Source organism: Eriocheir sinensis, chromosome 3, assembly GCF_024679095.1.
Source record: "Eriocheir sinensis breed Jianghai 21 chromosome 3, ASM2467909v1, whole genome shotgun sequence".
In the NCBI taxonomy this organism is placed as follows: domain Eukaryota; kingdom Metazoa; phylum Arthropoda; class Malacostraca; order Decapoda; family Varunidae; genus Eriocheir; species Eriocheir sinensis.
In genome coordinates this window covers 25,882,429-25,908,969 of record NC_066511.1, presented here as the reverse complement: position 1 = coordinate 25,908,969, position 26,541 = coordinate 25,882,429, and the positions used below count along the sequence as shown (strand labels likewise).

The window sequence follows — 26,541 nt, the reverse complement described above, 5'->3', positions numbered from 1 at the left end:
ATTGCCTTATTACTGTACCATGCAAAATTCATTAACTTTACTGTACATATCACTTTCTTTATCACTTTCCCTTGTCGTCCTTGAGCATCAGTTCAGGACTATCACTTGTGGAAGCCTTGGGAGCCATCTTTTCAGTGATAAAGGGCACTGTACAGTCTGATAATCAAGGGAATATTTGACCAACATTTTGACCAAATTCAAATCTCTCCTGAGTCTCCTGTTTCTTGTTCTCGCTACTTGGCACCACTTCATGCATTTGGCGCCTCAGTTGATCTTTTTTATTATTTTTCAGTTTTGGAATTTTTTGTCACCCACTTTAGAAAATTTGGACTATTGGGATTTTTGGATTACCTGTGTTCGGATTATTGAAGCTTTACAAAATTTTAACCATACCTAAATCTAGCCATAAATGATAAATTTAATACAATTTTATCAAGGAATCATAAATAGGGTGCATTGATTTACATTCATCACAATCATCATCAAAACTGTCTTTCCATTTGTAAGTGATAAAGCCTTGAGAAGGAAAAATAATCCAATAGAAATGGGCCTTTACTATATGCATATACATACATCTGCAGGTGATATGGAATGTGAAGATGATGAGGACAGCCTTGAAGATGATGCTAGTCTTGACACTGTTTTAAAGGACATAGCTGATGCTCTGCTCTCCAAGAAAATTGAGCGGTCAGTCAGATTGCTAGAGTCTGCATTAGAAAAGTTTTGTGGAGCTGAAGTATTGTGGTAAGTTTTCTTTCCTCTGATTTTGTTGCTTTTACTAACTAAAGTAAATCATAATAAAGTATACCATAAATGCTTTAGTCATAAGAGTTAGATCTTCCTGAAACTTATTCCAAAAGACTAAATAGACATGGTGAGAATCAAATTAGACAGCCTAAATGTTGGCTGAAACTGAAGAAAAGATTACTGGGTATACTGTAGTCAGGTCCACCTATGAAGTCTGGTTGGGCAGGGCCTGCTTGTAGAGTCACCTGGCCATAGTGATGCCAAATCTTAATGTATACTGAATATTTGATACACAAAATAGATTAGTGCGCACAAAATGGTAGGGCACTGTACCTTCATGCAAGTGTGGGAATATGGGACATGAGCTGGAATTGAAGGTTTAGAATACAGAATCAGTGAATCAGGGTTATAACTTCTACTCCTTGTGTATTTTATTATTTTGGTTAAACTAAAAATGATAAGGAGAATCATTAGTTTTTCAATTTGACTCCAATATCCTTCCTCTAATATTTGAATGGAAAACAATAATTTTATATTGCAGCTACAATCCAGAAGAACACTCTTCAAAGCAATATGAAGATTTAGCTGAAGAGGAACTATCACAGACACAGATTCATCATCTGGTGGTTCTTGAGAGGATATTCCTGTCGGCTAAGGAAATTGAGAAAGATGTATTATCACCAGAAGGAAAAGATGAAGAGACCAACAGTAATGTTATACAAAATGAAGAGAAGGGTGAAATAAATAAACAAAAAACACTTGTTGCATATTTAAAGGTAAGTAAGGCTATTTAGCAAGTGTCAGGAATTTGTAGATAAATACTTGTAAATAGGTAAAATAACAGCTACCTCAAGCCTAATCTCTGTCTATCACCCAACCAGTCACCTGGTTTGTAATCTTCTTTTCTTTTAGCAGATGATCAGGGAGATCAGGCAATCACTCTTAACCCTTTTGTTGCTAAACGCTCACAGCGAGCACTAGCATAACTTGCGGGTGGTGCTAAACGCTTGCTGTGAGCTCCAGTTGCACTCAAATTTCCTGCATATGAGAATGTTCCAACACTATTTCTCCCCCCACAGCATTGCCAATTCAGTGGGTTTTCTATGAAATTTGATGGAAAATCGTATCAGCCTAGCGCAGAAAATCTACGGACGACCAACTGGTGAATGTTGTTGACCAATATAGCAACATTTTTGCATAGCTTCACCTATCACATGACTGATATTTTGACCAAATTGTTGTAAATTTTGCAGTTGGCAATAATGCCATGCCAGCACCCCATCATCGAGAGATCTACTCGGTAGTTGCCTTACGGCTGACCGTCGCGCACGCATAAATGTACGTCTTCACAGGCAACACACCCTGAACATGCCTGTATGTTTGCAGGAGAGGCTTACATTACTGAATCTTATAGATCTTGGTCTCCTCTTTCCAATGGTGTTTTTATTTTTTAGCTGTGATGAATAGTTTTTGAGATATAGAGATTAAAATAACGAGCACTAGTGTCACTTGCTGGTGGTGCTAATAGCTCGCTGCGAGTGCCAGTCGCACTCACAGCAAAAAACACCCCCTGAACGTGCCTGTATGTTCACAGGAGAGGCTTACTTAACCAAATTTTATAGATCTTGGCCTCCTCTTTCTAATGGTGTTTTTGTTTTGTAGCTGTGATGAATAGTTTTTGAGATACAGTGGTTAAAAGAAATCCCCTTCCCCGCTGGGGTGCGCGAGCGCGCCTGGGGGGATAGTCTCATTGTGAGCGCTTAGCAAAGAAAGGGTTAAGAACTCTGTAGGAGGTATAACCTATTTAGCACTTATTTTCTTTCTTATGATTTCATGATCATAGTAGTTTATGTTTCAACAATTAGTTAACTGTTCAGGGTTTTATGGTGATGCTCAGTAATGTATTATCATAACAATATATAATCCATTGAAATGCGAGAACAATAAATTTTTTAATCTTATTCTTTGCAGGATTCTGTGAAGTTTGCTAAGCTGATCCAACAAGCACTGCCTATAATGTGTCAGCTTCTTGGCAGCAGGCATACTTCTGATGTTATGGAAGCCATATCCTTTTTTGTGACAGGTAAAATCTGGCATTTCCATATTGGTGTCATTATTATTATTATCAGGATCAGTGTTGTCATCAAATCAAGTCTTTTCCACAATAAGCAGGTGAAAAATGTCCCAACATTGAAATGGATATGTAGAATAGAGCTCCCAAGAGTTAGAAAAAACACCCATTGAACTTGCCACACTCCAGAATTATGTGCCATATATTACATACCATGTCACTGGCTGTGAGATCATCCCCATTCGATGTCCCAGACTTGGGAGAAGCAGTGTGGAGCGTTACAAAGATCAATTCCCTATATGACGGATCTGTTATATATACAGGGATTTTGGTGATATAATTGCCCGTAAGCCATACAGGAAATCAATACAATGTTCTTAGCTCTGGTGAAACATAGTGGAGATGGGGGTCATCTGGTTGAGTTCCTTGTAGGTGTGTGAGGCCATGGACAATGTAAATTAATGCTACATCGAGCATTGAGCTTATATACATTTGTACAATATAAATTATAACCATAAAGGTAGGGGAAAGGTGAGACGGTAAATTAACTCGGAGAGAAGGTTGTTAACCAGCTCCTGATTGAAATCCAAGTTGGGGGTTTCATGCTTCGGTGTACGTGTCTTCAGTTTCGGTAAAGCTTCAGTGCTTCAATGCATGACATCACGTTCCGCCATGTCAGCAAGACATTGCTGGTATAAAAGTTAATTCTCCCATTTTTATTTACTGTTGTAAATTTATTTGAATTATAACCTTACTAATTACCTGAAGTGCAGTTGACCCCAAATAGTGCTTAATTTCGCCCTACTGACATGATTTAATGGAAAGTAATTTTTTTGAAAAAATTACGAGTCATGATATTTTTATTATCTAGATTATCAGTCTTTCATGACAAAGTTTTTAACATTCTTTTCCTTTCTCAGTATGAACATTACATATTATGCCTTATTATGCCATTACATATTAGGCCATGAAGCTTGCATTGAAAAAAAACAAAGAAAAATCAAGGTAGCCTATATGATGGAAAAATCGCAACCAGCAACAGTGTTAAGGTATTCTGCTCAAACTTGCCACACATGAAGTCAAGATGTTCCCTGGGATGCTCCAGCCCCCCCAGCCCTTCTGCAGCATGGGTTGCTTTGGCCCATGCTGTTAAATATACAGCCCCATTGTCCCGGACAATGGGGCTGTAAGGTTTTTCTATACCTAGGAGCCTCACGAAAGCACCTCACACAGCAAGACCACAACCTAAACTGAGATATCATAGGCAGCCAGCCTCATAGGCCTAGCGGCTCTTTGCTGGAATCCTGAACAACCTTGGTGATTAAGGGTTAAGAAAACTTCACTTATAACTGCTACTTAGGAAACCATTATTATAAAAAGAGAAGAATCCATGTAATTGAATAACATAATGTGCATATTCTGTCTAATATTTTAATTTTATATAATATTAGGAGGTTATATCCATCTTATAACTATATCTTTGTCCATCAGCATTTGAATTTGGGGTCCTTGACGCCATGAAAGGTGTTCGAAAAATGCTCATGTTGGTGTGGAGCAAGGAGCAGGAGGTGAAGGCAGCTGTGGTAGAGGCCTACCGACGCTTGTACATGAACACTGATATCCACAATGAAAGGTCTGTGAGTTGTTTTTCTGGCAGTTTTATTTACTGTATTTGTCGTATTCTTTTCAATTAGGATAAGTTTGTCAAATTGTATACACCATTCCAATTGATATTAAAAAAAAAAAAAAAAAAAAAATACTCAGGATAAATTTGATTGAGATATAGAAATGAAATATAAAAATAAAGTTTGATAATCAAATTTTATATTGATGATATTTCTTTTGTACCTCCTCTCAATATTTGTTTTCTGGTAGAGTTTGTACAGATTTGCTAACACGCCCTCATGTCAAGATTTCTTCTCATGTAGTTTTTATGTTCTATTGCTTGCATTCATCATTGAGAAGAGAGTGATGATCCTCACTTATAAAAGAAAAACCCTGTCAAACTGTCTTCATATGAATTGTTCTTGTCACACAGTTATTATGTTTGCCTTATTCTTAATGTTGTTATCATTAGTGGTTATTACAGCACATCATCCATTTCCATCTCTTCCTATCTTAATTTGTAGAACACAGGCTCTCCAGATAGTGGAAAATCTGTCGTCGCTTATTCTTGGAGCCACTATGGGAGAACGTACCTCACTTGAAGAAATTGTCTCCCAGTTTGTCTCCTCAGGTTGGTAGTGATTTGCATGACAGCTTAGATTGCATTCATTAAGAGGGATCTAAAATATATAAATCAGCTTAGAAGATACTCTACACAGGAGTTTCTATAAAAAAACTTCAGTATAATGGGCCAAGGGTAAACTTGGTAGATACTCTCTAACATACGATCTTAAGACATCATTTAGCCATTGCTTATGTATGGTAATAACTTGACAGTTTAAAGTGATATTTTATAGTTTTATGTACTTTGTGTCTCTTTTCATCTTTTCATGAAGTGTTCTTATGCACATCATGAAATCTCCATCTTTTTAGTGCCTGAAATGAAATAATGGTGATGTTAATATTGATGATGACAAAATTGATGATAGTCAGTTTAATGCAGTACATTTAGTTTGAGATTAAAGCAATAAATACTAAAAGGGTTGAAAACCTACTGAAAGGTGTGTTTTTATATTCTGAACAGGAGACATCACAAAGCAGTGCATAACACTGTTGTGGGAGCGCTTCACCAAGACTCTTCCAGATACAACTGATGAGGAGGCCCACACAGCCTTGATTCTCCTCACCATGTGTGCCAAGTAAGATAGCTTGTGCTGCATGTGTATGACAGAGAAATGTAGGGAAATGAAATATATATAAATGCATATGATATGCACAGCATTAAGTTCATAGTAATATGATTGACTTCCCTTTTTTCTGCATTTCTTTTTCCAGTGCTGAACAGAGTATCATTTCAAGCAACTTAGATGTGCTGACCACCTCAGGCTTAGGTGAGCGAGGGGAGCAAGACTTTGCTCTCGTGAAAGAAACTTGCCATGCATTGCTGAAAGTAGCTGTCCTGAAACCCAAGACAGATGCACCCACAGCACCAAACAGGTACATTTATCATGCTGATGAAGTGAATATCTTACTATTTCTTCATGAATATGCATTATGGTGACAGTAAAATTTGGAACTGATAATATAATTTTTTGTAAAGATTACACTTTCTAAGTTGTGAGCGTTCATAAGATAAGAAAGTGTAACTGGTCATAACACAAAAATATATACATTTTTTAGGAAGGCATGCATGTTAGCTCAAAGGAATGGCTCATTCTTTTTTCACAGGTTGGACCGTGATCATACAATTTTCCAGCGACTGAGCAGCATACTTATCCAGGGCTTAACAAATCTCAAGGATCGCCAGTATTCACCCATGGCAGTGAAAGCTGTATCTGCTATTTATGCAGTGAGTATTGTTTTCAGTTACAATTAATTATGCTCTTTGACTTTTATCATTATTAGGGTATCCTTGCCAAATTGTATGCTCCCTTCAGTTACAACTCATCAGGGGAAAAAAAGAAAAAAAAAACAGACGTATGCAGCCTCTTTTACCCTACGATCTGGTTATCTTCTAAAAATGAGTTATAGGTAAAGAATAGGAAAAATGGTATTGAAGATTTGGAAAATACCAAAAATGACCTCCCAAACTCCATTTTCATTTCAGGTGAGCAGTGAGCAGCTTTCAGCATATTAACCCATTTGAATTTTAATAAATGCAAAAGCAAAGTAAATTCTAAATAATGCATAGTGATTCATGAATTAATTGTAGATGTTGAGGAGGCTGTGCCATTAACTTCATCTTCTTTATCTAATGGCAAAACCTGATTTGTGGATGGTATAGGTACCTACATCAGTTGTTACTCACAAAAACAAGAAGGAAGAGGTATGCAAAGGGCTGGCAGCTTCATATATGCATAAACAAACATGATGCCAGCCAGCTGGTGCGGCAATATATGTCATCAAGAAATTTGGTCATTGGAAAAACAAAAAAGAGAAATGAAACATCAGTGCCTGGTAGTGACATATAAACTATCAATAAAATTGTAAATATAAAGTTAATAATGTAATGAAACATATATATCTTACTAAATTTATTTTTCAGTTAAAGTGGCACTATATGCTACTGCTAAATTACTAACATCACTGAATTTAGCTGGCGTTAGAATATACATCGCTGAGGCAGTATGATGTATATGATATCAAATATATACAAGTCTAATTTTGACTAAAGATACTTGTTCTGGACGAAGATGACGTACCATCCATATGTAAGTAGAAAATCACCCACCCATCCAGCTGGACCTCTAAGCATTGAGCTTCCAGGAGCCTCCACTTGGCTTGTGGACTGATGGCAGTCCAAGTTAAGGTCAAACTAGTGTCCAGTGATACAAAAATATTTTGATTCTCTCTCTCTCTCTCTCTCTCTCTCTCTCTCTCTCTGCTAAGCCTTAAAGAGCCTGGCTAAGCCTTAAAAGCCTGGCTAAGCCTTAAAAGCCTGGCTAAGCCTTAATAGCCTGGCTAAGCCTTAAAAATCACTTACTCACTCAGCAGAACACATTCGTCCCCTTGTGCGAGAAGCGAATTAACACTAATAAAAGCCCACCGTGGTTTAATAGCGAAATTAAACAATCAGTCAATGAGAGAAAATTGTTTTACAGGTTAAAGAAAGAACAAAGCACGCCCGAAAACATTAGACTTTATAATGATGCCAGGCGACGAGTAAAAAGACTAGTAGGTCAGGCAAAGCGTAGATACGAAGAAAATATTGCAGCCAACTGTAAAAATAATCCGAAATCTTTCTTCAGTTACATAAACAACAGAAAGGCGATCAAAAGTGGTATTGGACCTTTAACAAACAGCGACGGTGCACTAGTGACTGACAGCCAACACGTTGCAAACCTCTTAAACAATTACTTTTCCTCGGTGTTTAATATTAACAGTCTTCCTCTCGCTACCACCAACACCAGTACTATTGTAAATCTCGAGCATGCATTGCCTAATTTTGAAATAACAACCGATGAAGTCCTTAAAGCTCTCCATTCATTTAAAACAAATAAAAGTCCTGGACCTGACAAAGTATATCCAACTCTGCTGAAAGAAACAAAGAGCGAAATACTCTCCTCCCTCACAACCGTATTCAATATGTCCTTGCGACAAGGCATCGTCCCTTCAGATTGGAAAAAGGCTAACGTGACACCGATTTTCAAGAAAGGAGACAAAAAGTACCAGGTAATTACAGGCCCATTAGTCTAACGGTTGTAGGTAAGCTACTTGAGGCATAATTAGAGACAAAATTGTGAATTACCTTGAAAGCCACTCATTGATTGGGGACTCACAACATGGCTTCCGAAACAAAAGATCCTGCCTATCAAACCTATTAACCTTTTATAACGACCTCTTCACTGTTTATGACGTAACCAAATCACTGGACGTAGTCTATCTTGATTTCCAGAAAGCATTTGATAAAGTCCCGCATCATAAATTACTTTACAAATTAAAGCAAATAGGTATTGACGGTCAAGTAAACCAATGGATCGCGAATTGGTTGAGCAACAGACAACAAAGAGTAGTGATTGACGGATTTAACTCAGAGTGGGCGCCTGTCACTAGTGGCGTCCCTCAGGGCTCGGTCCTTGGCCCAGTGCTCTTCATTATTTACATCAACGACATGGATGTTGGACTCAATAACCGCATTAGTAAATTTGCAGACGACACAAAGATTGGCAACTCGGTTCTCACTGGCGAAGACAGGCAAAGCCTCCAAGAGGATTTGCACAAAATTTCAGCTTGGTCGGATAGATGGGAGATGCCCTTTAACGAGACAAGTGCCAGGTCCTTCAAGTTGGAACGAGGAATAAGAAGTTCGAATACGAAATGCGTGGCGTTAAACTCAAAAGCGTTCAATGCGTCAAAGACTTGGGGGTCAAAATCGCGTCAAACCTCAAATTCTCACAGCAATGCATCGATGCAGCAAATAAAGCGAACAGAATGTTGGGCTTCATTAAAAGAAACTTTGTATTCAAGAATAAAGATGTAATACTCCGCTCTACAACAGTTTAGTCAGACCCCACTTGGAATATGCGGTACAGTTTTGGTCTCCCCACCATGCAAAGGATATTGCTAAATTAGAAGGTGTTCAGCGTCGGGCAACGAAAATGATCCCTTCCTTGCGCAACAAATCCTACGAAGAAAGGCTTTCTACCCTTAACATGTTCTCTCTTGAGAAACGTCGCCTGAGGAAAACTGATCGAATGTTTTAAAATACTTAATGGTTTCACGAATGTAGACAGATCAACATTGTTTATGATCGATGACACTTTGCGACGAGGAACAATGGCGTAAAACTCAGATGTAGACAAGTAAATTCAGACTGCACCAAATTTTTCTTCACCAACGTTGTAGTGCGAGAATGGAATAAGCTTCCACCATCAGTGGTCCAGTGTAACACGATTGACTCCTTCAAAAATAAGCTCGACCGTCACTTCCTTCAACTTAATATCAACTAGAGTAGAAATGCAACGTTTTGGAGTCTTCTGATTAATGTAAAATCACTTAGGTTTAAGGACAGACCACCAAGTCTGGACCATGGGGTCTGTGTGGTCTGATTTTCTATGTAAATCTATGTAAATCTCTCTCTCTCTCTCTCTCTCTCTCTCTCTCTCTCTCTCTCAATAAAGTACTGTATTTACTGATTTATTTTTTATTCATTTTACAGACTGCAGAACACCCTGATTTGATATGTGGGGAAATAATTCAGAAAATGGTCAAATCCTTGGGAATTTGCCAGGATTTAAAAGAGAAATCACCAACTGATAGTGATGCAAAGGTAATTTTGTAACATTCTTGGTCTGAATGTGTAACTGACATTGTGATTTTGTGCAGCCTTGCTTAGTTCACTGTAGGATTCAGATCACCTATTCCTTTTTATTGGCATCTATATTTGGTCCACTGAAGGGCAATTGCCACCCAGATGATTTTTTTCTCTATTTATCAGTAGGTGTTTATTCTGGGTAACTTTTTAACTTTTTCTCTCCATCTCTCATAATCATCCTTTATAACAACTAAGCTATTTTGAAGCTAGAAACGTGTATTGTTTAGTGTGTCTTTTATGAAGGCTCCAGGCTCTATAATGAAAAATAAGCACCAGTTTTCAAAATATATGTAAGGTAAATAAGATTTGTTAGTGAGTACATGGAAAGGAAATATCATATGCCAAATAACTGATGACCTTTAGAATGGTGTGGAAAACTTCTTTATGACATAGGAATACATTAGATAAGACTCCTTTTGATAAACGAGTCAGGCCTTTGATGGCCTTTGGGACATAATAGTATTGCCAAGTGTTGAAATCCTAACCATTGTCAGATTTTAGGACAATGGTACTTAATGGTGTGTGAAGAGATAGTTAATTTTGCTTGATATCTTCTCCCTGTGATTATAAATAGTTTAATTTTATGTGAAGCCTACCAAACTGATTTGGGAAATTGGATGTTGATGCAAAATAGTGGACATTCTACATTCTTGATGGAATTGCAAATATTTATTTTGTTAATATCTGTCCTGAATTTTCAGGAGAGCACCAGTCAAGTGTCAGCTGCAGTGCTGACTCGGTTCTGTGTCGTGCTGGGTCATGTGGCCTTGTGCCAGCTGGTCCATCTTGACATTTATGTTTTCTCAGAACTGAAGAGAAGAAACAACCTCAGGGATGAAATGGAAATAGAGAAAACAAGAAAAAAGAAATCAAAACACACAAAAAAGTCCCTCCCATCTTCAGCTAGTGACACAGCCAAGGTAAGTTTTTTCTTGTTTTATTTTCCAGAACATAAAGCTATAATATAGTTATAATAATGTACATTACTGTAGGATGTCAGTTTAGCACAAGAAGTGTTCCATTGGAAGTGGTGCCAAATCAAAAATGTTACATATTTCAATGGATTAATTTGTGACACTTTTAGCAGTATCATATAGGAAAATTACATGCCCAATTTGAATCATGCCAAAAGGTTCTCATGAAATTGATACAGGCAGTTCTTGCTATATGTATGCTCATAATGTATTTCTCCTATAACAAACACATCTTTCAGTTATATGTATGTAAATATGGCTAAAAAATTAAAATTGTACCAACTGCATACTCATGCTTTTCCTTGTTGTTTTCAAAGCAATGTAACTGTCAGTCCTCTTCTTTGTGATTATTCTTATGTATTCATATATGAAAGGTCATCTTCCATGATTCCCAAATGTGGTTTAACAGGTGTTACAGGCAAATCCAGCTATTCAATAGGGTTCCATTTTGTGGAAAGTAGTCAAATAATGAAATTGTCAAATAATGAATCCAAAATTTTCAAAAAATTATATTTTCATTGCAGGGATCACAAGAGACAGATCCAGATGAAGAAATGGGATTAGTTGGTGCCGTTGCTGATGACACAGAGGCAGAATATATCCGCTTTGTTTGTGAAACTGAGATACTCAATGATGATAATCTTCTTGGAATGATAAAGTAATAATTTGATATTGTCTTTATTGTGATATTACATTTTCAAGGTGTCAACTTTTTTGTGTCATTATGATTAGTTTAAGAATTTAAATATAGTCAGTGTTCTTCAGACATTTTCTCTGAAATGTAAGTATGATTATACTGTCTTCATAAATTAGGCTTGTTTTATGAAACTAATTATATGTAATTATTTCCTTGTTTTTTCTATTCATTATGCATATCTATTATTTCATTACAGGCCATTGGTTTGGACATTATGCACAAATCCAGATAAGTACAATAACACAGACCTCCAGGCAGCGAGTTCCTTGGCTCTAGCTAAGTACATGATGGTGTCTTCTACTGTATGTGAAGATAATTTAAGGGTAAGTTAGAAATGCAGGTTAATGAATAAAATAAAATAAAAAGGCATAAAAATAAACACAAGGTGACTGAAGGAGGCTATAATTCCTTTATAATAAAACTACTCTGAGTACTTTTTAATTATAATTTTCAGTTGAAAAATTTGATCCACACATCCTTCCTTTTCCTAAAACCCTCTTGTTCATCACAAACATTTTAAAATTTATTTTTATCATTCTTTTAAAACTCTTCCATATAATTACCTGGGACATAGAATGAGCTTTTTTCCTCTATAGCCATTGCAATTATCCCTCTTTCCTTTTCCTTTGTACAGTGGTACAATAATGATTTTACTCATTTTCTGATACTTCACCCTGCTTCCATTCCATGACTTCATATCCATATTTTAGCATTTCTGTTGTGCTGTTGATAACTTTTAACTTTTTCCTTGCCACCTCTCTCACTGCTCTTCACCTTCCCATACTTATGTGGCTGCCTTACAATAGTATTAATTAATTTATTGGTCTTTTCTGCTCTTCCTTGCACGCTCATTCATCACAGATTAAAAATACCTCTTTCATACCTCTTTTATTTCCTCATTCCTTTTCACAAGCATTCCATCACTTTTCAGTCATGCTAGTGTCACTCTTTCTTCTCACCACTTATTTTTAACTTCTTTCCAAAAGAGCTTTCTGTATTTAAGATGTTTTGCTGAAATCTTGGTACTAAATTCTTCTTTTTACTTTCCCTAACCAATCTTTTCACCAATATATATCTGCATATCTCTGTTAATTCATTCCTGTCTTTCACCTCTTCCAGCAAATTTCTCTGTTTTGTTATACAGTATATGCTCAAAATTGTTTTTTCCTGTATTCCTCAGTTAGCAAGTGAACTTATCTCAAAAGTTGGAATATTTGCTCCCAACATCTCCACACAAGACGTGGATATAGTACATATCTTAGGCAGTAGGAAGTAATGTAATTATTGTGTTTTGTTAAGAATACTTTATTCCAAAATGTCATTAATACTTTTAGTATTCTTTTTCTTGGATAAAACATTGAATAAACAACAGAATCAGAATATACGTTCATATTTCATATGACAACTGCGGCCAGGTGCTACGAGCCGGCACCAAAACAGCATAGCATATGTACCTACACCCATGACTGAAGACCTGATTTGCACCACATACTTCATTCTGGGTGTGGGTGCTCTTCCCCAGTCATTGTAAGCAAAGTATTCTGTGTCTGAATGTGCTTAGGAACACTGGAAGTGTTTGGAGCAGATACGTGAAAGTTTTGTCCCCCTCCATCCTGCATATTTTTTTACAATCGCTTCGCCATGTTTTCTGAGATGGAATTGTTTCACTGTCCTTCAGCCTATTCAAACATGGGTATCTATCTGTTTAGTTCCATGAATAAGACGCAGTCGTACGGTAAGAGCACGTGTATATTCTAGCATGTTCCTCACATTACCATTTCACATCCAAAATCCCTTTACTAAATTATGTGATGGTTTCGTACATCTGGCAGCAGCCTGCACCATATAGCGGGTATCAGATTATTTAAATAACCATTACTGCGCAGAGCAGGTGACGTTACTTATTCTAAATTTCATGAGCTTTCATTTTATCTATTTACGTATAATTCATGGAAGGATAACTTACATTATTATTTTCAATTTCACTAGTGACAGATTTTGTGAGTGTTTATCTTATAAGAATTTCACTCAGTTATGTAAACCAGAAATTATAAAAATATTACCAGAGTGTGTATGAATAAATACAAAGATAAGCACATACTTTGAATTAACTAGAATGTTTTGTGGGCCATGTATAAATAAACAATAAATCAAAATAGGCTACTGTTTAGGCCCACTACCCTCTCTTGAGAGGCAAAAAAAAGTCCCTCCACCAAGTTTGTACCCCTCATGTGGTGATATTAGGTGCGCGAATTGGGATATTTATGTATACCTTGAATAGGATCGTATATTTTATAAATCTTATTTTAATAATGTAGTTAGTAACTCATCTTTGTTTTACAGCTCTTGTTCACCATTTTGGAGAAGTCTAAAGAGGCAGTTGTACGAGCCAACCTTGTCATCGCTCTTGGTGACCTCTACTTTAGATTTCCCAATCAGCTTGAGCCTTGGACACCTCGTTTCTATGCCAGGTATGTGTGTGTGTGTGTGTGTGTGTGTGTGTGTGTGTGTGTGTGTGTGTGTGTGTGTGTGTGTATAGTCACTGTTTGATTTAAACCACTTGATTAACAAGAATTGAACTGCTTAAACAAATTCAGTGGGATCTTGGATGTTCCAATAAATAAGAGTATAGCATAGAGTTTCAAAGATGCTGATGTGTTAATCTGTTTGTTTTCTTGCTTGCTTGCTACAGCCAGATAGAGGAAAAAATCAATGTAAGTCAAAGATCTTCATCCTACATTCAAACTAGTTGTATAGTCATAAAATACCCTATTTCCTTTTAAACTATGTGTAGTGTTTACTGGAGGCAGCTTGTCACTAAACCATGCCTCACAACATTTTCAGATTCACCAAGTAATGTGTAATTTTTCCAAAAGATAACTTCTTGGACTTTGAGATGGCCTTAAATGAAAACATACCATTTGATGATTAAATTTCCTCCTTTTAATTTAATTAATTTGAGCAGTGTTCCAATGGCAGTATGGTTCATTTTACTGGAAAGTGTTCCCTCCCCTTGACATAATTATCTTGTTTCTTAAGGGGAGGTTCCGGCACCCTATTTTAAGAAGTTAGTTGAAGATGTCAAAAATAAGTTAAGCTCTCTGGCATGATTGTCTATGCATAAGCTATCAAATGGCAGCTTTATATATTTTTTCTGTGAATTTAAATGTCCCACCGAGCCTGAATTTAAATGCCTAATAAGTGGGCATGGCAAGCCAGCTCTAGTGCGAATGGCAGGAATCGTTTTGTTATGTTATTTTCGATGAATATGATAAAATAATCATATACCAGTGTATTCTCATGCATCTGGCCCACCGTGGCTTTCCTGCCTCTCACTCAGATAAACTGGTGCCTGAGGGAAGACTACTTTGTTTACACTGCAATCTTCCTTCATGAGCTCTTGCTAAGGCATTAGAGTATTTATTATTGCCCTGAAGCTTGTCACTGACATCATGTTAAAGCAGAAATGGCATGTGGAGAAGAACTGCCAAATGGCAGCTTATACAAGGGAAAATGGAAATAACAGCTACGGGCCAATGCTTTTGAGTTCAAGTGCCTCGCCACTACAAGATCCCTCCCCACCACCACCACAACCACCAAATCAATCGTTGCATTCAAAAGTATGGTTGAAATGCATGAAAGTCAAGTATGCAGGATACTTTAGAGTGAAATTTGCCTCTCAAATGACAGTAATAGAACGCAATTCTGGCTATGAGAAGTTTCATCTACTTACAAGCATGTTCGGAACAAACACCAGTACGTATAGAAAAAGGGTTGAAATCATCATCATCATTTCATCGACCCCTGCTCCTAGGAGCTCCCACCAGGGGATGGCCACGGCAGAAGAGTTTCCAACTTTCTCTATCCAGGCACTCCCTCCTTGCCTGCTCAAAGTTTCTCAAAGATCTTTTCCCTCCCTCTCCCTAACATACTCTTGCACTCTGTCCCTCCATTTCACTGGAGGTTGTCCTCTAGCATTCCCTCCCTCTATCTCACTCACATACACCCTCCTGGTCATCTTGAAATGCAGAGAGCAAAGAACTGCCACTCCAACCCAAGGCAAAAAGAGCTGAAAAGTAGATGACACTGTAAGTAATGAGTATAAACCAGGCAAATTTTTGCTGATCAAACCTGGCAACAATGAATGACTTTGTGCATCACGATACCCTCGCCCTAGAGCGATTAATACCTTTGAAAGGGGAAACCAGGAATCACATCATCAGATAAATATGTTGATATGTGATTGATGATTAGAAATCTCTGGGAGTTGACATCATAATGATGATCATTGTCTTAAGTAATTCTAGGGAAATCCCTGGGAGTTAAGACTTAATGCTTGAGGGGGTATGTGGCCATGGCACCAAAGCTACAGTTAGACATGATAATAATCATCATAATATTCTTAACCCCCATTTCCTATCCCAGATAGGGTGGAATTCAGGACTTGAGAGAAAAGAAAATTATGCTTAGAGGAGGAAATATTGTCATGTGGGTGGAACACCTGCTATTGGAAAAAAAAAAAAAAAAAAAAAATAAAAAAAGAAATCAAATTGCTAATTACCAATTACCAATTAATTTGCATTTGCTAGTAGTATTACTTTTATTAGAGATAGATTATAATTAACCCAGGCAGGGATGTAATGAAATCGCTTCCTTGTACAGTAATGTTTTGACGTTTTTCCAAAAATTGCTTACTTTCCATCACCAGTTTTATGGCTCTGCCTAAGCCAATAGCTTTAAATTTATGAGCATTCCCTTTGTTACACAATAAACGGGGGCCCAGCCTTACTGATAAAACAAGGGGCTGGAGTTCAATGCTGTTGCTGTCGCTGTCCTTACCACTAACACCACTTTTGAAGCTTGAAAAAGTCACTTTCAGCTCTCTCCCAATTATGTTCACAATTAGAGCTCTTTTGGGAGCAAGAGGCGGCTTATGAGGAGTTGAGGTCCCTGGCTGTGGACACTCGAACACGGAATCAGACGAGGAAGATCCAAAAAACTCTCCTGACATTATTACAGTCACAGAAACACTGAGAATGGCACGGAGGAGTTGTGTGGCAGCCTTGGAGTTACACTGACCTCTAAATCCCCATGCAAACTTCCAAATTACGATGGAGAAAGGCAGACCAGAAAACCCGTTACTCGCCCTCAACCTGGCAACCGGCAAAACCCGTCATCCGCCCTTTAGGAGTTAAGACTCCTTATCAGTTTCACATAACCATTATATAAATGTTCATTATACAGCCTTACATACTTGAATTTTTAACAATGCTTTGCTTTCAGGCTGCGTGACTCCTCCTCAATGGTTCGACAGAACACATTAACTATTTTAACACATCTTGTACTTAATGATATGGTCAAGGTGAAAAGACACATCTCTGACATAGCTTTCTGTATTTGTGATGAAGATCCCCACATCTCAGGTAAGTTCTGTTTCTTTCTTTCCACGACATATTTTAGGTGTTTTATATCAACCATTATAAAAAGAATTTATGGAAAGCAACAAGATACCAATTAATGCTTAGTTGGGCTTTGTAGGCAGCTGTAATGCACAAAAATATAATAAAAGGTAGAGTAGAATGGAAGTGACCTTATTGGAAGGAAATGAAGCAGTAGTTTTCAGTAGTACCACAACAATCATATCATACTTTCTTTGCTATGCAGTATTTGTGGGATGCAAAATGTTTAAAAGTGTCATCCATTGGTTAAGCAATTTGTTTAGTTGTCAGTTTTTACACTACTCATGCTGCCACTTTATTTTTTTGTGTGAAAAAATGTAATGGTGATTTTCTTTTTTTCCATAGGTCTGGCAAATCTCTTTTTCCATGAACTTGCAAGAAAAGGCAATACTCTGTATAATGTCTTGCCAGACATGATTTCTCGTCTTTCGGACCCTGAAGTCGGAGTTGATGAACAGTCATTCAGAAAAATTATTGGGTAAGTTATTATTTTTTTAACTCTTTCAGCACTTTATTCTAATGCTAATTGTTGAGACGAATAAATTTTTATTGAGTAGAGTGTGAAGAGTTCCTTTAGTGTAAGTGTAGAATAAGGCTCAATTAATATCCTAAATTGAAATAAGAACTAATCATCAAGGTGCATTTTATCAGATTTATTTTATGCTGATGACAGTCATCTGAGGAGACCCTGCTTAGCTCTGTATCTTATTATCTCTGATGCCTTATTCTCTCACTTGAACTTGCCCCAACCAGGAAGCCACAGCAGAAGTGCCTCTAATTATCCGTTTTTGCATCCCTTCTCACCACACTCAGTTCCTTGCCTATCAGCTCTCTCTCCAATACTCTTCCCTTTATCCTGCCCTCACATCCTCAGAAACTCATTCCTACAATAAGATGAGTGTTTTCCCAAGTGCTAATGAATTTTTTTGGAAGAATCAACACTTTAAAGCTATAAGTAATATTACTTTTATTTTAATTATTATTATTATTATTATTATTATTATTATTATTATTATTATTATTATTATTATTCATTTTCACTCCCTCCAGGGGCTAGCATAGTGATCATTCCTGGAAGGATACAAGTCATCAAATTTCTAAGAGCCACTGCTGTAGTCCATTGAATAATATGTATTAAAAAAAAAAAAAAAAAAAAAAGGCACCATTATCACAGTCTGTACAAAAGAATAAAGTACCAGTAGTGCCCATCCTTCTCTTCAGTTCCACCACATGTTCCACCACATACAAAAATAAAACAAGGCAAACCATATAAGGATGATTCAAAAGATTGCGGAATACTAACAGGGCCACCTTGTAAAGGGAGTGTACATAGAACTTGGCTACCACAGGCAAAGCAATGCTTGTGGTAGCCCTTGAGGTGCAGCTAGTTTCCCAAAACTCTGATGCTTTAGTTTGGCACAGTGTAGCAGCTCTCAGACAAATGTTTGGCTTCATTGTTTACAATACTTCCACTACGCAAGGGTACATAGACACATAAGAAGTTTACTTATAAGTGTGTGAATGCAGAACCATGGGTTATTTTTCATGGACAAGTGTGCTGTACCATTTACATTATTTTTCAGTATTCAAAATGTAAACTAAACACTGGCCTTACATTAAGTATGGTATTGAAACAATTGTATTTACAGTACATCTGCAGATACTTAACATGTAGTTGAAATTTTATTGCATTAATTGTTTATATTTTTTTTATTTTCAGAGAAGTACTCAATTTGATTCAAAAAGACAAACACTGGGAAAACTTAGTGGAGAAGCTTTGTCATAGATTCCAAGCCACTGTTAGTGTACGTCAGTGGAGGGACATTTCTTACTGTCTTGCTCAGCTGCAATTCAAGTGAGTAACTTTACATGTAATTGTTGATAGTTGTTTTAAAGTTAATAATATCATTTTGAAATAAGAGATCACTTTTTTTCCATATTTAAATGAATATGTTCTTAAAAAATGCAAAAATTATTATTCCATGTGATTCTTTCAAAAACCCTATTTGCGGATTTAATGTAAAAGTTAATTCCAGTATTATATTCTTGTTATTAATCTCCATCTTTTTTTCTTTTTATTTTTAGTGAGAAAAGTATCAGAAAGCTAAATGAAAACTTTACTTGTTATGCAGACAAGTTGCATGAACCAGAGGTTTATGAACTATTTATGGAAATCATATCAAATGCTCAAAAAACTGTAAAGCCAGAAGTCAAGTCACTTGTGGAAGAAATTGAAAAACGGATTGTGGAGAGTCATGAGAAAGGTGTGGAGGATGAAAATACTGCCAAGAAGGCTGTGCAGTCAAAGTTGAAGGTGACAAATAACAATGCAGCAAGGAAAACATGTAAGTAACTTACTAATGTAGTGTACTGAGCAGGTGCCTCTATTTGAGTTACTTTTCTTTTACTTTTCAAAAATGTGTATTTTCTTAAAATGGTGGATGCTATCCTTTTCATTTGATATTTACAGGAACATTCAATTATATTTTTCATCTACCTAAAGTTTATTTAGTATTTAATTCTTATATTTGAATCTAAAAGGTATGACAAGTGCATAAAAATTTACATAAATGAATGTGCATTAGACTTACTCAAGTGCACAGCAGAAGTTTCAAGTGATGGCATATCACTGAGTAAATAGATGGAGTCTGATGACAGAACTGTTGTGCAGCTTTCCAGTCAGGAAGGTGAAGTAGAACAATAGTGAAATCTCTGTTGTGGACAACAGATATGTATATCAGATGATTTTCAATGTTATTTTTTTATGTGGCATATGATTGCCTTATTACAGTGTTTTCTGTAAGGGAGACAGCTGAAGGGCCAAAAACTAAAACAGCAACAAAAAAGCCTGCTAAACGCTGCTCTGGCAACCTATAACTTACAATTTGTGCCCTTCTCATTTTATCAATATTCCTTCTGCATTCCAGATATCCAGAGGGTTACTCTGAGCTCCTGTTTGTGTTAAGATTATTTATTTATTTGATAGATGACAAAATATTGAATGCAATTTGTCTTTTTCTTTTTCTTTTAGACTCCTTATGACCAATGAGAGTGCAGTATTCAAAAGTGTAGTTATATTATTATTATTATTATTATTATTATTATTATTATTATTATTATTATTATTATTATCATCAGCATTATTTTTCATTTTGAAGCTGGATTGTGGATTTATATGAGCATTATTCTTTTTAACAGCTAGAAACACCGGAAAAAAGAATAATTCAAGTTCCAGTGAGTTTGAAAGTGATGATGAAGATACTCGTCAACAGTTACATCCTGTTCACAGGAGTAATAAGGGTAAGATTTTGGTTTAATTCCTGAATATCACAGTTAGATAGATACAATTACCAAGGTATAATGTATTCAGGTTTCCTCCAAGCAGGTAGCCTTATTCCATTGTGTAATCTTCAGTCCTGCCTCTTCACACTCCCTTATCTCTAACAATACTTCCACCTTTCATGTATTTCATGTATGACTTGTGGTCTTTGAATCATTCCAAAGCTTTACATTGAATTTATATATTGTTTTCATGAACTCACATGTTTGGACCACAGTAGTTTTATTATTAAGCTGCTACAAATTCAGAGTTTGATAATATATATGAAATCCAACAGAAAATCTGAGGCGATCAACCAGACCATCAGTTGCTTCTACAAAGAAACAACAACAGAAAAGTGATAGTTCTGAGGAAGAAGAGAAAGATTCTTCAAGTAGTGCCAGTGAGGCAGAGTTGAGTAACAAAGCTACACCACGCAACCCTTTGATTGTGAGCAATTCTCAGCCTTCAAGAAAGTCCCGAAGAAATCATAATCAGAAGTATATATCAGCAGGCAAGAATAAAGTCTAACTGCAGGTATATAGACTACAGTAATTCATGATAAAATAATGGTGATTATTCTCTGTGCTCAGTTTAAGACTGTACAGGTAGTTCTTGAGTTTCGACGTATGCAACTTATAACCGCTTGCACTTATGACCAGGCCACTGATATTAGTAATATTTGGCTAAGTAATGTGTTGACATTTCAAATATTCCACCAAGGGTAGAGCAGCAGCAGCTCCCACTCCTCACCCCCCCCACCCCCACTCCACTGCCGTCCTCACGTGCTGGCCCCACCACAGCCAGACTGGGTTAAGGCAGGAGGGAAGGGTGGGTTGGCTTGGCTTGGCTAGCCCACCCACCCTTCCCCTTCATTTACCTTTGGAACTCAAGCTGCAAGTACTACTCACAGTCGTGCTGTTAGCTGCTACTACCCGTTTATAGGCCTACAGTCATATACAGGCTTTCCTGCTTGATCTAGCAGACACCAGCTGTCTAGCATCATGGGATTTCACAACAACAGTCCCCTCACAGTATTCCTGGAGCAGCTTCTGCAGGCAACCATTTAGAAACAGCAAACATAGTTGAATGAAACATTCACCCCCTCCCCCCAATGCTGACAGAACCCTCCGGGAAACGACCTGGTGGTGGAGATCAAGACCAAGACCAAGTCTAACACCACTAACAAAACTTGGTTGCTTAATCGCACAACATTGGATAACATTCTGTGGTTAAAGAGTCAACCAAATGCAGGGCTAGGGCGAGGTGACCTCTGAGTACAGAGGTGGATCAGGGGTGAGGGTTGGAGGCGCAGGAACACTGGTCTATCCTTGGCAGGACATTTGAATAATTTATTATTATTTTCAAGGTAAATTTCGACTTGTGACCAATTCTACTTACAACCAGCCCGTCAGTCCCGGACCCCACTGTAACTCAATGACAAAGACCACCTGTATTAATTCAAAATCTAAATTGTTCCATAGGGTATTTGGATTTAGCTCTGATTGACAATATCAATTTAACTAAATTGTTTCTCATCACAGACACTTGTTTTCTCTTTCCGAGGAAAATTACATAAGCGTAGGAAGTTAATTTTAAAAGCTATTTTATGTCATTTCCTTTTTGCTTGAATGTATAATCTCTTTTAGTGTAAGAAATTTTCAACCTATGAAATATAAGTACATATAAAAAAAATATTTTCATATAGATTCTTAGTTTACACTGCATGGGTAATACAGTCTCCCCTACTTACAAACAGGTTTGGTTTCAAGCACTCATTCATAAGTGCAACATATATACATTAAACCCTCTCTTTAATGGACCAATTGAGGGGAGGGGTGACATATCTGAGGGATCTGAACTTCATGCATATAGTGACCTTTGTTCATTATATGCTATTTCTGACCATTTTTATATAAAATGAAGTTGCTGAATCCATTGTGGAGGCAACATGACCATCACCACCCCCAACAACAAGATAGAAAATTTGACAGAGTGGAAGGAGATGGAGATCAAGGGCATAAAAAGGAAAATTGAAAGCATCGGACAGGACAAATGGCAGGAGGGAATAAATGGAAAATCAACATTTTTAATGTTTCAGGGGGAAGCAAAAACCAGAGGGAATGACATGGCATGTAGGAGACTACGGGAGCAAGCTTATGTTTAAAGCAAGAACAAGAACCATAGATGTAAATGGGAGGAACAGGGATGAAGATAACCATAGCTGTATTTGCAGGACAGGAGAGAAAGAAACAGTAGAGGAGTTGATTGTAGGATGCAGCAACTATGAGACAGAGAGGAGAGCTTCATTAGTGACCAATAGGCAAAGAGGAGTGGGATAGGAGACTTCAGGAGGACAATGGGGTTATACTCTGTCTATTTTTAGCTTGCAACTGGATCCTAGGCTGCTTTTGTAAGCTCATCGCTGATTGGACAGTGGCCTGAGGCAGCCTTCCCCCACACATCATAGAAACAGACCTCGCCACAGTACGTTTTACTTTTATTCTTCGTAGCCGTCTCATGTCGCGTAATACATACTTGATTTCTTCATCACTGGACAGAAGAAAGAGTGCAGATTACACCTGTGTTAAAAACACATTAAATTGATTAAAAATAAAGGAAATAATGCGAGTTGAAGACAAAGACGGGATTATAAATGTTTATGCCACATGTTATTCCATTCCGATTTTTTCATTGAATTATTAAGCTACTGTACAAACAAACAGTGCCATCTGATAAAGAAAATTCTCCTGAAGATGATAGTGTCAACAGATTATCAGTAAGTTAGAAAGAAAGGGAGGTAACCAAGCTATTATACAAAGCTGTAGGAGATGGACGAGTGGCTTTGTACTGTAAAAGCACAGGTAGCTTAATCATACAATTTATTAAGTTCGTAAAAAAACTTGCTTACCTCCCTTTCTTTCTAACTTACCGATAATCTGTTGACACTATCATCTTCAGGAGAATTTTCTTGATCAGATGGCATTGTATGTTTGTACAGTAGCTTAATAATTCTATGAAAAAATTGACATGGAATAACACGCGGCATAAACATTTATAATCCCGCCTTTGTCTTCAACTCGCATTATTTCCTTTATTATTAGTCAGTTTTAGTTGTTTTTAACCCTTTTCTTGCCATCTAATTTAAAATTAATGAACACCTCAGTGCGGGGCATTTTCGAAGAAAAAAAAGTCCTTCAATAAATAAAACTTTGCTTCCTGAACACAAATATATAAATATTGTAATGCTACAACATTTCTTACCTAATATATCAGCATCTTGCAGAGTAAGCTTTTTGCAATACTGCGCTGCCTGACGAAAGATGCTAATGACAGATATGCTAGATGCTTCGGGTATAATAGGTAGCGCACTTATCTTTTCACTAACACTAACATGTTGTACATCCCTACTTGACATTACAAGGGCTACTGACTACAATTCAAAAAAATATGATTTATGTTTGGAAACACTGCAGCAGATGCCACATATTGATTTCCACTTAATTTCAGTGCGAAAGAATTGGCGCGCTACTTTGAAATTATCCTGGCCCATATGTGGGACACTTGTAGGCAACAGCACCAAAGTCTGTGTCTCATATATGGGACACTCGCAGAGAAAGGGTTAACACAGTCGTAATCTGCACTCTTTCTCCTGTTCAGTGATGAAAAGACCAAAAGACCAAGTATTTATTACACGACATGAGTGGGCTACGAAGCATAAAAGTAAAACTTGTACTGGGGTGAGGTCTGTTTCTGTGATGTGTGGGGGAAGGCTGCCTCAGGCTACTGTCCATTCAGTGACGAGCTTACAAAAGCAGCCTAGGATTCAGTTGCAAGCTAAAAATAGACAGTATAGCTGCACAGTGTTTGGAGTGTATGTGACAAAAAGGCAACAGAAAGGATTGTAAAAAAACAAAAGTGTTCCTAAGTGCAGGGAAAAAAGGGCACAATTTTTTTAATAAATCCAAGGAAAAGGGTAGAAATTTCTGTGTTATTCAAGCAAGAAAAGAAATAAAGTATGAAAATTATAGTGGTATAGTGTATGATAGTGAGGAAAGATAAATAGTGTAATGCCATTGAAAAGCAAAGTGTGCCAATAAGCAGAAGAGGAGGGCCTACAAAGCAAAACTGGTCAAAAGAAGAGGAAGTCCTAATATGTGTTGCAGACACAGACTTGGCTAGGCATTTGTCTGTCAATTGTCAGACTTAGCAGATTTTTTACCTGGATTTTACTTCAGTCCCTGGACTTGACCCTGGATTTTGTCCAGGAAATCTGATATCTGGAAAATCAAGGGTTGAGTGTATTTTCCAGAAAATCTCCAACAAAATTATATTTTCCCACAGGTTCTTTTGTTTGCCCAACACAATACGATAGCTGACTGAATTCCCACATTTAATGTGAGGCCACTGTATATAGATTTATATCATATACAAATATATATCTTAAATTATAATTACTGGCATCATAGCTGTGGCAACATATGTTTCAAGGACCAATGGTTGGACATAAACTGTAGTATATACCCAGTTGTTGAATGTGGAGGTGCTTTTTCCATATCATCTCGTAGCTTCTCTGCACAAGAAATACATAATATCTAATAAATTACATTTCACTTAAAACACATCTCATGGCCAAATTCTATCTGAGCATGTAAAAAAAAAAAAATATATATATATATATATATATATATATATATTTATATATATATATATTTATATATATATATATATATATATATATATATATATATCTATATATATATATATATATATATATATATATATATATATATATATATATATATATATATGAACCACTAAGTAAGGGTGTAGACATACAAATTACCTTCATGAAATTGGGCAAAGCGGGCAAAAAAGTTGGTGTGGGAGAAGCGTTTGGTGCACGGGAGCAGTTTGCAGTTGGTAACGTTGGGGTTAAGGGTAGATTGTCTGTATCATTAAAAATATGCAACACGAATGTTTGTATGTAAGGGAGTCTCTGTACTTCAGAATTTTATTCAACCTAATAGAGGAATATATGTTATTCTTTTGTTTTATTTTCTTTATGATAATGATTTACTTCTGTTGCCCATACTGCCTAGAGGCTTACTGAAGTTGGGGGCATAGCAAGATAAGGAAAGCTTCGCCTACATGCTGTTAGGGTTAGTTTATGCCTGCTGTGACAGGAACTTTTGTGAGACATGGTTGAACTTAGCACAGCCTGAGATGTGCTTGCACTCCATGGGTTAAGGAACATGCCCAGTCTGATTTCATGTCATTAACCTGAACCTTCTGCACCGTACTGCTTAGCCACAACTTGATCGATCAAAAAATACTGAGCAAACATGTTTACATCATTACATATGTCAGAATCTAGATGACTGATATAACTCATATAAGTGAGTAATATAGAACTGAAATCAAATACTTAAAGGAATCCAGCAGTCATGCAAGCCCAGTCTGACAGTTCAGTAAACTGTAAACCACTATATCTTACTGTTTAGCTTAGTTTACCTTAAAGTTTCTGGGAAGGCTGTTTGTCGAATATAACTTAACAACAGCTAGTCCGGCCCAACCCTCCCTGAAGTGGTGTAGTCTGGTTTGGCCCAGTCCAGTCATGGATCACTCCAGCCATGAGTTGAACAGTTGGTGATAATGATATGGTAATAATGTGATAAATGGTTGAAATATATGCTCCATAGTGGAATTTTTGGCATATGCGACCCCATATGAAAATGGGAAACGCCAACAGAGGAAGAAGAAGAGTGGAATTTTTGGCATGTATAAATAGGAACCAGTCATGGTATTAAATTGATAACAAAAAGTTATCTTCATAGATCTCAAATGCTTGGTATGAAAACTTTGATGGCATTTATCATCATAAATGGAATAAATAAAAACAACCTAGTGAAGGAACGAAGTTGTAGGAAAACAATCAGACAGCATAGACAGAGTGTAAATAAGATATAAAGAACTTGTATGATAATTTATCATCGTTAACGTAAGGAAGCATAAATACCAGTGAACTGGAAAGTTGCTGACCATGTATTCATTAAATGGGAAGAAATATAGGTCACCAACTAACCCAATTATCTCACTCACGTGATTCACAAATTTTGTGTAAATACAACTTTATTACTAGTTATGGAGTTTAAATAATTAAGCTCCTAAACCACTTCAAGGGCTGCACTATTTAGTGGTCTTTATTTTTTTCATTTCCACTTCAATTTTTTTATTAAAAGTTTTGTCTAAATTTAGTATCTTGGAGGCCTCCAGAGGCCCTTACCCTCTCTATAGAGCCAAGTTGTCTGAAGACATTTAGAGTTTAAAACTTTCATTCTCTAAATTTATACCT

General features: G+C 36.8%; 1 protein-coding gene across 2 annotated transcripts in view; it reads left to right on the top strand.

The window, feature by feature from the left end:
• LOC127007253 (condensin complex subunit 1-like) overlaps positions 1-24,847 on the top strand; it is a 37,262-nt gene extending 12,415 nt beyond the window's left edge. The window contains exons 11-30 of one of the 2 annotated variants that reach the window (XM_050877998.1): positions 582-744; positions 1,289-1,523; positions 2,719-2,830; positions 4,310-4,451; positions 4,948-5,054; positions 5,508-5,622; positions 5,759-5,920; positions 6,152-6,272; positions 9,582-9,692; positions 10,439-10,657; positions 11,236-11,369; positions 11,605-11,731; positions 13,752-13,879; positions 16,692-16,831; positions 17,213-17,345; positions 18,588-18,722; positions 18,953-19,212; positions 20,066-20,167; positions 20,485-20,723; positions 22,288-24,847. In XM_050877998.1, the coding sequence (XP_050733955.1) occupies positions 582-744; positions 1,289-1,523; positions 2,719-2,830; positions 4,310-4,451; positions 4,948-5,054; positions 5,508-5,622; positions 5,759-5,920; positions 6,152-6,272; positions 9,582-9,692; positions 10,439-10,657; positions 11,236-11,369; positions 11,605-11,731; positions 13,752-13,879; positions 16,692-16,831; positions 17,213-17,345; positions 18,588-18,722; positions 18,953-19,212; positions 20,066-20,167; positions 20,485-20,717 (2,879 nt within the window). In that variant the 3' untranslated portion in view covers positions 20,718-20,723; positions 22,288-24,847. Of the gene's footprint in view, positions 1-581; positions 745-1,288; positions 1,524-2,718; positions 2,831-4,309; positions 4,452-4,947; positions 5,055-5,507; positions 5,623-5,758; positions 5,921-6,151; positions 6,273-9,581; positions 9,693-10,438; positions 10,658-11,235; positions 11,370-11,604; positions 11,732-13,751; positions 13,880-16,691; positions 16,832-17,212; positions 17,346-18,587; positions 18,723-18,952; positions 19,213-20,065; positions 20,168-20,484 lie in introns of both variants that reach the window. The other variant, XM_050877988.1, reaches the window with a different exon arrangement.
• The last annotated feature ends 1,694 nt before the right edge of the window (positions 24,848-26,541 follow it).